The sequence below is a fragment of the Brienomyrus brachyistius genome, chromosome 18 (genome assembly GCF_023856365.1).
Source record: "Brienomyrus brachyistius isolate T26 chromosome 18, BBRACH_0.4, whole genome shotgun sequence".
Classification (NCBI taxonomy): domain Eukaryota; kingdom Metazoa; phylum Chordata; class Actinopteri; order Osteoglossiformes; family Mormyridae; genus Brienomyrus; species Brienomyrus brachyistius.
The window spans coordinates 1,232,028-1,243,144 of NC_064550.1; the positions used below are offsets into that span (position 1 = coordinate 1,232,028).

At 49.9% G+C, this 11,117-nt stretch overlaps 2 protein-coding genes across 3 annotated transcripts; one reads left to right on the plus strand and one right to left on the minus strand.

Annotated features, from left to right (window-relative positions):
* Positions 1–1,239: 1,239 nt before the first annotated feature.
* On the minus strand, positions 1,240–4,206 carry hnrnpa1b (heterogeneous nuclear ribonucleoprotein A1b). 2 transcript variants are annotated; one of them, XM_048983938.1, is made up of 11 exons: positions 4,054–4,206; positions 3,468–3,584; positions 3,234–3,380; positions 2,938–3,148; positions 2,750–2,842; positions 2,621–2,668; positions 2,435–2,488; positions 2,212–2,346; positions 1,989–2,105; positions 1,828–1,912; positions 1,240–1,542 (listed from the first exon to the last, which is right to left on the minus strand). In XM_048983938.1, exons 1-10 carry the CDS (start codon positions 4,063–4,065, stop codon positions 1,839–1,841), a joined length of 1,008 nt encoding a protein of 335 aa, XP_048839895.1. In that variant the 5' UTR covers positions 4,066–4,206; the 3' UTR covers positions 1,240–1,542; positions 1,828–1,838. The 2 variants fall into 2 exon arrangements, with proteins under 2 accessions (XP_048839895.1, XP_048839894.1); XM_048983937.1 differs by having other exon boundaries at positions 2,582–2,668.
* Positions 4,207–4,364: 158 nt separating this feature from the next.
* Positions 4,365–9,745, plus strand: LOC125713106 (chromobox protein homolog 5-like). The gene is made up of 6 exons (XM_048983948.1): positions 4,365–4,876; positions 5,765–5,856; positions 7,034–7,184; positions 7,497–7,725; positions 7,806–7,906; positions 8,168–9,745. The coding sequence occupies exons 3-6, from the start codon at positions 7,045–7,047 to the stop codon at positions 8,307–8,309; spliced, it is 612 nt and encodes a 203-aa protein (XP_048839905.1). The 5' UTR covers positions 4,365–4,876; positions 5,765–5,856; positions 7,034–7,044; the 3' UTR covers positions 8,310–9,745.
* The last annotated feature ends 1,372 nt before the right edge of the window (positions 9,746–11,117 follow it).

The following is an 11,117-nucleotide window of genomic DNA, read 5'->3' on the forward strand; positions in this document are numbered from 1 at the left end:
CGTTGTACAGCATAAGCAACTACTGGGGACAGTGTCACTCTTAAGGATGACTATGCCACCACTAAAAACAGTGTATTTATTGGAAATTCAGCCTATAGCAGTTGATGCCAACTTACCTGTACATTTGTCACGTTGTCACACCGTCTTCTCAATTTCCTACAATGTTAGGGAAAGAACAGATATTACTGACCTAACATTCAACAAGCATAAACAAGAGAAGGGCACCAAAAACATTTAAAGCAGACAGAATACATACATTCAAACTCAACAGGGAGCTTCCAAGCACTGAGTTATAGTAAGACGGACTTTCTATAGCTGACCCCAGTGAGAGCAGCATGCCACCACTAGCTGGTAAGTCACTTTACAAGCTCCGACACCTGGAAACAGGATATGATGTGGATTTATGAGGCAAACATCCAAGCAGAGAGTGTGATTGGGTGAAGCAGAATGAGGGGCACATTACAGGGGCGTTTCCACCCTCAGGAGACCAGGTCCCTGTCAAAGGCCTTTAGTAACTGAATCCGGCCCAATTGGATGAACAGCTGACTGAAGGAACACAGCAATTTCAGGGTAACGACCTTGGAAAGCAGGCAGAATCTGTTCTTACCTAGCAATAACCCTCTGCAGCTCCTGCCTCCTAGTCTGGGGGACCCGCTGTCCCCTGTCTCGGTCCCCTTCTGTCCCTCAGCTGGTTTCCATGGCTACACTCTGCATTCTCGTCTCTCCTGCGGCTGCTGATGTGGTCAGCGGATCTAGACCTCCACGCGGATCTAGACCTCCACACAACTCTGTCCTCCTATGGGCAGCCGATGCAGGCTCCACACGCGCTTTGGGCACCGATGTTCAGATTACAGACACTGTCAGCCCCTTCTCCTCCTCAGCATAAGCAGTGTGGAAAGAGTCGGCAAGTATGAGAGCTACTCGGTTTGAGGGGGCCCAAGCTCAGGCATCCATGATCCCATGGGCTCGTAGCTGTCATGGAAGGTAGAAAGTGACCCCCACTGACCTGGCAGAACAGGGTCCAGCTCTCCCCTTACATGATCGCCAAACTAGAGCAGAAATGCCAAGGCCCAAAGGTCATGCCTACACTTCCCTCTGAGCTCAGCCATGGTGACAGCTGAATCTATTGGTCACTGTGGAACACCTCAGAGCACTGCCTGGATGGACTGGGAAAACTAACTCGAGCCATGGCAGACATGGGGTCACAACCTCACAGCCATAAATACAAGAACGCACAACTCATAAAAAAACGGAAAGATGGTTTATTTCGACTTGATTGGTTGCAGTTACATTAAAACCACCACAAGGGGTGCCAAACAAAAAAGGGTCTACATTTAAAAACGTATTGGAATGCTTACTTTTCACAGAAACAAATAGCAACTATAAAAAATGCTGCTTCACAGCAGACACACATGAGCTCTGGCTATTGCACGTGTCTTGGTGAGACCGCTGTAAGCAGCCAGCGGAGTCTGGCTGAGCAGATCTATGGTTTAACCTGCATCTCGCCTGTCCCTTCTCTCGCTGCCTTCTAAGTACTGAGTCCTGTTGAACAATATGGAACAACATCGTTAAACTGGGCACTGAAGTCATCAGGTCTTCAATAAGCAACAGCCTCAACTCATTCTACTAAGTGTCAAGCACTCGTTGCAGCCGATTGAGGGTCACATCTATGCTAGCTTTAACTATCTGGAGAAGTTTCATATTGCAAATCATAGTGGTTCCAAGTTTACTCCTAGCTATCAGTGAGTGACAGTCTTTGGCAAAGACCCCTGACCGCAGCGTAAGTGTGCATCTGCTAGCCAGAGGGAGACAGTGAGGCCCACTTACCTCCAGATCACCTAGAACCTCCGGCCAGAGCTGCTGCCATAACCACCGCCACCACCGCCGCCGCCACTCGACCCACCATAGCCACCTGTAGGGGGCAGCAGGTTAAGCTACTGCGGATGAGCAGCGTCTACTGGCCGGAGCTGAACTCTCGAGGGACCTACCGCCATACGGACCGCTGTTCCTGCCCCCAAAATTGCCTCCTTTCATCGGGCCATAATTAGAGGAGCCCTGGCTGTTGTAGTTGCCGAAGTCGTTGTAATTGCTGCCCCCAAAGTTTCCTGTGTAGTACGGACAGGTCATGCAGGGCCAGTGGCAGCATAGCACTAAGCCAACATTAGCTTAGCCCTGATGGCTCCCCAATGGCGACTCCCAAGCACCACTCACCGCCACCAAAGTTCCCTCCTCCGTTATTGTAGTTGTCGTATCCCCCGTTTCCGCCATACCCGCCCTGGCTACCATATCCTGGGCCTCCGCCATAGCCGCGGTTGCCGCCGTAGCCGGGGCCGCTGTTATAGCCACCTGAGAGATTCACGGCAACATCAGACGCCTGGCACGCCGTGGCATCGCAGTAACTCGGCACGGGAGCAAGAGTCGGGATAAAGCTCACCATCTCCGCCAAAGCCGTTGTATCCATCTCCACCGCCATAGCTGCCGCGGCCACCTGGGGGAGGGGGAACCGCAGTCGGGTCAACGCGCACAAACACGGGATGGGGTCAGAAAGCGTAACGCGCACGCCGGCGGCCTGAGGACATACCACGGCCGCCGAAGTAACCGTCGCGACCGAAGTCGTTACCTCCATAACCCCCGCCTCTGCCGAAATTACCGGAACCACCCCCACGACCTGGGAACAGAAAGGAGGTTAATAAGGTGAGCTCACAATAAGACCGGATAGGATGCTGCGGGCCTACGGGGGGTGTCTTACCCCTCATGCTCATCCCGGAGCTGGCCATCTCTTGCTTCGAAAGCGCTTTCCGCACCTCACAGTTATGGCCGTTTACTGTGTGGTATTTCTGGACTGTAAAAGGGCACATTCAAAGGTGGTGAGTATTTGAAAGAGTCGGCATGAAGACCCACACTGTACGGGGGGGGGGGGTGGCTCGGGACACTCACTGACTATCCTGTCCACAGAGTCGTGGTCGTCAAATGTAACAAAGGCGAAGCCCCTCTTCTTGCCGCTGGCTCTGTCCGTCATGATCTCGATGACCTCGATCTTGCCGAATTGCTCGAAGTAATCCCGCAGGTGGTGCTCCTCAGTGTCCTCTTTGATCCCGCCCACAAAGATCTTCTTGACGGTCATGTGGGCGCCCGGTCTACTCGAATCCTGATGGGTGCGGAGGATAAAGCCTTCACTGCAGCCCCTAATCCACACCCATAGCACCCACAGGTTTGGCTGCCCCAGGACCCACCTCTCTGGAAACTGCCCGCTTGGGCTCCACCACTCTGCCATCCACCTTGTGTGGTCGAGCCTCCATGGCCGCGTTGACCTCGTTCACAGAAGAGTATGTGACAAAACCAAATCCCCTGGACCTTTTTGTGTTTGGATCCCTCATCACCTGCACAAAGAAAAGTGTCCAAATGGTTTTAACATACAGTCAGGTCCACAAAGCATGCAAACGCCGCCTGAGGGAGGCGCCACTCACCACACAGTCTGTAAGGGTCCCCCATTGCTCGAAATGCTCCCGCAGGCTCTCGTCGGTGGTCTCAAAGCTCAGGCCTCCGATGAAAAGCTTACGGAGTTGCTCGGGTTCGCGGGGCGCCTGTGGAAGGAACGGAGCCGCGTTAAAAGTTTCCGGGGAGCAGCCTCAGACCATTCGGAAGGGCCAGTCGAACTATTTACGAGGTTAACCGAGTTATTGCGCCTGGTGGAGACGGGTTCATATAAACGCACCGGGCTGGAACAATAGCCCCAGTTAAGGGGAAGAGGCGGCGCCGACAGCCAATACTCAGCATGGCCACGTGGAACGATTTAAACAGCAAATCAGCCAAAACCACATTAAACGTAGGAGGTACGCGGCGAACCGCGGTCGGAACTTGATGAGCGTAAGGAGCCGCGTTTTTAGGCTACGCACAGTGCGGCCCGAAAACAAAATGGCGCCCCATCGACTACGCCTGCGGGCGGACCGGCAACAAAGGCGCTCGCGAGTGCCACCTCGATTCAACATACAAATACAAACACGACATGCTCGGTAAATAATCTCCATTACACATGACCGTGCAAACACTCACCTCTTTCGACATTTTGCGTTAAAATTGCCGTGCCGACAACCTCGCCTACTTCACGCAAAACAGATCGCTCGTCACCTACGCTGTACGCTATGTAGAAAGGGAAAGCCCGCCCATCATGCACTCCTATTGGTTAGCCATTCCCGCTGTGTCAAGAGTGGTGCCCCACTGTCAAATCTGATTAGTTAAAATCTTCATCAATTACGCCCCTAACTGTTTATCGATCCACTAATATTACGTCTTTCAAATATGTTCCCGCGCATGTAAACCCTGATAGGTCAGTTTACAAGTTCAGGGTGTTCGGTTTTGAGGGAAGTAGTAGTAGTGTTCAGCCGAAAAAGCTTGTTTGGTTTGTTTGGAATCGCAGTTACATTTTATAAACAGATACATCTCAAAACGTATTCGTTTGAATTTCATTTAAACAATATTCAACCTTCCTGTCTAAATCCCGTCTCTTTCCCCATATGATAGGTTGCTTTCATTAACCTTTGGTAAACTTTAACACATAGTTTCTGAAAGTGAATGAAAATAGACGATATAGGCCCATGCCGTACATAACATGTAATTCTCTTTTCGGAAGCATGCTATTGATTAGTATGATGCTTATCTAAAATTTGCAGCTGCAAGATCACGTTCTTCAATCAACAACAGACAATGGCGGACCGGCAACGCGAACATTGGTGCGTGCGTGTGGACGTATGCACGTGTACACGCGCGTTCGCGTGGGCGTGCGCAAAACCATCATTGTGCGTTTGGCGCGTGCACATACGGAGCGCCGGTAACTGCAGAGGTGGAGGGAATCAAGGAGGGAGTCGGGTGCAGCACGGTGAGTCAAACGGCCAGGCGGATCAACATGCCATGTAAAGTGCGCTGCAACGTGAGGTTGCAGATATCTCATGAGTTTTGGAGCTTTAAACCGATGCGTTACACGTTGGTCGGTAATTGAAAGAATACGGCAGAATATGTAGCTATATGCGGCGGAGCGGCTGGGGATGAGAACAAAAAAAGATGGGGGATATTTGACATGCCAAGTGGCCAATCAAAGCCTCATGTGGGTCGAGATGGAGCGGCAGATGGTTCGTACTAACCAATCACAATTTTAGTTGGAGGTGGAACTTCCTGAGAGGGATTTGGTGGTTACCATGCGTGTTTGTATGGAAAGAGGTTCATCTTTATAAACTGCAATGCATATGTGTTTGTTTTGAGGAGGGACTTGAGTTGTTGAACGAACTACACTATTGTATCTGTCATACAAACGTGCATGAATACACACGCCCTGCGTACTCAGTCCTGTGCTTGTTTGGATTTTGGTCTGTACTTGCTGCAGCCACTAAGGCGGGATTTACCCTTTAATAAGAAGCACCGTGATACCATCTGACCAGAATACAGCCCACAGATAGTAGCTTTTAAATGCTAACGCATTTTCTTTTAGGAAAGCAGCGTGATCGCTGGTCCCTTTTCGGTAACCCGTGTCTGAATACGGAAGCACGTTTGCTGCGTGTCCACTACTTTATAAATAAGCAGGGTCGCTCCTTTAACACACCATTTTATTGGTTTATATTGCCAACATATTTCCCAGTTCATTGCCAGCTACTTTCATAGGACATGTTGGGTTTTAGTCGTTCTTGGGAAGTGGAAAAGACAGGACGATGTCCCTGTAACTCAGAAGAATACCTCGATTCCTGTGCCCTCCTGACTGTTTAATCTCTTTTAGGGGGAAGCTGAAAGCTGTTCGCTCTGCATTGGCGACCCTAAGCACCTGATCCAGCACTCATCTCTCTGTTAATCAGGAACCTGATTTGTTTTGTAAGTACATTCAGGTCCTTAAAATAACCTTTGATCCTGGAGGCTGGGAACTTAAAAAATAGCTGGAATTGTTAGCCATTGTGGCCATTTAAATCAAGGTAGCAGCAACCCGGTGAGTTAAAATAGTCAGTGCTGACAACGTTGCTTAATCCTCACTCTTTCAGCGACACTAGGGGTGGTTATAACATAATGCCAGAAAAAAACCTCTTCCTCCCCTGTTCTTCCTAACTGTCAAATCCAGACACACCGCACTAGTTGTTAATGTAGGCGAACAAGAAAGAGAGAGAGAAAGAAGAGAAACCACGTTTTCAGAGGTGGGCAAGGCCAAAGTAACAGACAAAATGATATTGTCAAAATGCCCAAAGGAACTTTAAAATGAAAAGTCTTTTATCCTTTTCCTTATATAGCGCAGAACAGTACAGTGTGGTGAATGTAACAGAGCAGTGCTCACCCACTCTTGATTTTATATAGTTATTAGTAATCAGCGGTCGTTTTGAAAAGTTGATGGATGATGTGGGCAGGTGACCAGAGGAGAAAGATCAGCCCGCTTGGTTTTACTTTCGCTCACAGGCCAGCACACCGATAACGTGCCCTTCATCCTGGAGTGGGGGGGTTATGATTAGTTCCTGTGTGAAACGGTTGCTGTGTTTTGTGGTTGGTTGACATAACGATAAAACGGTATAGTGATTATGAATGTTTATATCGTCATCAGTTTGTGCATCCCAAGTATCATGATATAGCCTAAACGCTTATTTCCTTGCATAATAAGCAGTTATCATTTTTTCATGTCTTCCATCAAGGTGTCGATCTGTTGTTGGTGTCATTTATCAGTATAACTGTCAATGCTCTATAAGTATTAGTGAAACAGTCATTATAATCAGAAAAATCCATCATATTTTACTGTTCTAAATGACTTTTTAAATATTGTGATAAATATCAATATTGTGCAACTCTTCAAATATGGATTCTATTTTTAGACCATTATACCCAGTCCTGCTATCTTTATGTAGATGTTGATACTATGAAATGTCTTGTAGATGTGCGCAGTGCGTCTGTCTGTGTGCCTGTATCAGTTGATGAAATGCGTTAGTAAAACTTTAATCACTCTATTCCCCCCCCATTTGTATGGCCAGGCATCTTTACCTTCCCTTCCTTTGCTCTACATTTTACTGTTTAGTCTTGGGAACCATGGGGAAGAAGAGCCAGAGACGCCCAGATGGAGAATCGTCAGCCTCTGAGGAGGAGGAGTATGTCGTAGAGAAAGTGCTGGACCGCAGGATAGCGAAGGGCAGGGTGGAGTACTTCTTAAAGTGGAAAGGCTTCTCAGAGTAAGGTGGCCTTCCTCTTTCTCAGCTTGGTCACTGTGTGGACATTGATGCATCTGAACTAGTGCTTGGACAGAGAATTCAGGGGGGAAACTGTATATTTACGAAGATAGCTAATACTTCTTCAAAGCCTACAGGAACTTGGTCAAGGAACCTACTAAGGTCATGTATACAGTTTGAATAAATGAATTTACTGCACTGAAGGGAATGTAATGTAGAAAAGGACTGTGACGTGACAGACGTAGCCCATTGCCCCAGTCTGTGTCTGCACCCCTCTGACACTGCGTGCCCTTTCCTGGGACATGTTTTTTGCAGGAAACACAATACATGGGAACCAGAGAAGAATCTAGACTGTCCTGAGCTCATAGCTGAGTTCATGAAGACCTACAAGAAAAGTGGTGGTGGAGATTGCAAGTCCAGCGGAGGGGGGGCCCGCGCCACCAGCACCGGCTCTTCTGGGGTGCGGCCCAAGGATGGCACCCCCTCCAAGCGGAGGAGCTCAGCTGAGGAGGAGGGTAGCAGCAAGCCCAAGAAGAAGAAAGAGGTATGCTGTGATTCGGCACCCTCTAGGGAGCTCTAAGGGGATGACAAGGGATGTGACCGCTTTTTATCCCCCTCATTCAGGATGAAATCCTGATTGCAAGGGGATTTGAGAGAGGCCTGGAGCCAGAGAAGATCATCGGGGCCACAGACTCGTGTGGTGACCTCATGTTTCTCATGAAATGGTCAGTGTCCTACAGTCGCACAGTCTGGCAGACCACACCAGCAGTAGGCATGTCTGTTTTTTCCCTAGCTGCAGTTAGCGCCGTTAGCATTGATCACCTGCCGTCTTGTAGTGGTGGACACGGGCTGCTAGCTGCTATTAGCGCCGTTAGCACTGATCACCTGCCATCTTGTAGGGGTGGACATGGGCCGCTAACTGCTATTAGCGCCGTTAGCACTGATTACCTGTAGTCTGAGAGTACTCCCCTTCGGCCCCCTTGCAGGAAGGACTCGGACGAGGCTGACTTAGTGCTGGCCAAGGAGGCCAATCAGAAGTGTCCGCAGATCGTCATCGCCTTCTACGAGGAGCGCCTGACGTGGCATGAGGACGGGGACAAGAAGGAGAAGGGTGCTGTGAGCGTGTGAGTGGGGGGCCCGGCCTGAAGACGGACTCGCCCCATCACCACCCGCCTGCCCGCACCCAAAGACTCCTTTTTATTACTATATAAAAACAGGATACCAAACTTGGTGATGGAGCCCCCCCATGCCCCCTCCGAGGCTCAGTCTGAAGATGCAGCATCTGCGAACCGGGGCTGGGGGTTGGTCCATGCCAGGTCACCTGATTAGATTAGTAGGTTAGTTTGTCAGTGTTAGGATTCTCTGTGTGAATGAGGTAAAAACGGCACCCCAGGTCCGAGGAGGCGTACGGCGGCCATGCCACCACCGGGTGTGGGGCCTTCTCAATGACTGTACCCATGTGGCTCTGGGGGCGGGAGGGCCGGGCCCCCTTGTTCTTTGAGAAGTTCCTCACACTCTTGTTTTTTTTCCCCTCATCTTTCTCTGTTGATCCCGCCATTGTTTTTGCCAAGATTTCTTAGTGGGTATCATCCTTTATGTTAAAGGAGCAAAACGAACCGCGTGGAATTGGAGAGACTCATCATCTAACCTGGTGTCTCTTGGCGGAGGTTGGTGTTTCTCTGGAGCTTGTTTTCGTTTCTGTGACAGTGGCCAAGCTTTTGATGTCATACAGGGCAGAAGCAATTCAGACCTTCAGCTCCGAACCAGGGGTCCACATGGGGGCGCTGTTTCGCACGCGGGTTTATTGGCCCAAACAGGCTTCCGTCTCGCTCCCTCTTGTTGAGCCAGTCATGTTCAATATTGGTAGCGATGAAACTTTGACAATCAGCATGGAAGTCGTAACTGCCTTGGTTACTATGCCAACAGCAGCAGTTCGTGCGGTCGCCTGTAGGGGGCGTACTTAGACCTTAAGGCAGGGGATCAGGTTCCCTACCCCTGCCTTAAGGTATGCAAACCTCAGCAGTGTGTGGTTTGTGGGGCCCTGTCAGTTACACCTTACCTTTGCTTATATGGTTCAGAGCCGCCCGCCCCCCCCCCCCCCATACCCAACACAGCCCCACTTCCTGTACCCTGAGCTGCCGTTAGCGCATTAGCATTCGCTAACCGCGCTTCATTGGCGCCGGTTTCCTCTGCTTTACAGTCCGTCTGTGACGATGCCCACTGTCACTTTGTGTACAAGGTCAGCTCCTCCCTCTGGTGTTCTGGTCTGTGACAGTTTGAAATCTTACAGCCCCCCCCCCCCCCCCCCCCCGTTTCAGGAAACACACGGGGTCGCTACCCCATGCAGCCACTTTGAACTCGTCTTTTTGTACCATGTGATGTGACGCCATCCTGTCCCTGTCTTCCGTGTGCTGTGTTCAGTACATTTTTATTTTTTTATACATTTATATTCTTAGTGGATACAAAAACCCACTGCGTTGATGTATGTAAAGCACCACATCCAGCCTTCATGCATTTTATATGTCTTGTATCAAATCCTAGTAAATAGTTTTCAACATTGTAAATCTGTTTGTGTTGTCCTGTTTCTACAGTTGTCTTGTGCTTTTTTTCCACAGTTAAATGCTCTATGACTCTATGAATATACAGATAGATTTCCTTTATGGTAAACAGTTGAACATTGTATATATTTCTGTATAAACTCCTTATTGTCGGTCTCCTGCCTATTTGCTGTTTGCTGTATCATTTTTTTAGATGAATGAAGATCAATTCTCATGGTTTTTGCTCAGTCCGCTGAAGAATATGCAGTGTTTGCTTGTAAGCACCAGTAGAGGGCGAACTTGATCAGTTAAGCCAAAATGGAGGGAAGGCATATCCTTGATGGAGGCCAGCTTACTGTCTTCTGCGCATACTGTTTGTGTGGCCTTTCCATGTGCTGTACTCTCCAGTCGTTTACCCCCTCTGTACACCTGAGGTCGAAGCATACTGGCTGTCTTGTGAATTTGGTCTGAGGTTAACCTCTAAATGGAGAGCCTTATTTTCCAAATGTAGGAAAACTTTCTGGGTTTAGAAGAATCTCGTGTTGTCCCTTTTTCTGAGGGGTCCAAGTGAGGCCACTTGTACATGTTGAGGTACATTGCAGTGTGTTAATTTTCACATCCCATCATGCTCTACTTTTAAAAGACATACACTCAGACACAGATGCACACAGAGGTGAAAGTGAAGCACAGGGTCAGCCATCCATTCTCAAGCATTTTTGGGGGTTAAGGGCCCAGTGCAAAATTGCCCCCCCACCCCAGCGGGTGACAGGCTCAATGCTTTTCTCAAGGCAACAGCAGCTGTTCTGTTTGTGGGCCTCGCTGCCAGTTGCCCCCCGCCAGTGCACCGTGGCCTGATGAACGCCGGGGCACTATCTGCGACAGCGGCTGGTCTCTGGTTCAAATGGGGGGGGTTTGTTGCATTTCCGGGGCGTCTCTGGCTATCGGCCCCCCCCTTGCTTTTTCTGCTTGCGTTCACCCTGTGTCGCCTGGGCAACACATCTCATGAAGAGTCGTGATTTGGCCTCAGTGACGCCCCAGTAATGCTGTGATGCCCCCCCCCCCCCCCCAGGAGTGCCGTGTGCCTCTGTCCTCAGTGTATCCGCACTGCGCTGGTCCCGCTCTGAGTAATTCGACGCCCAAATAGAAGGAAACACAGCTGGCGTTGTCTGCCGACCTCGCGGTGCCTGTGGAATTTTCTAGAAAAAAAGCCGCCACACTGAACGGAATGCAAGGCTCGGTCGTAAATTAGCCACCACAGGGTCTGGGGCCCCGAGCTGTGGGCTTAGTGTGTCAGACGTGTGGGTCAGAGAGGACAGAACCAGCAGGGGGGTGCTGGGCATGAGGCCCCAAAAGCTCGTCCGGATGTATCCCTGCCGGCCTGCTCCTCCCCGCTGCAGTG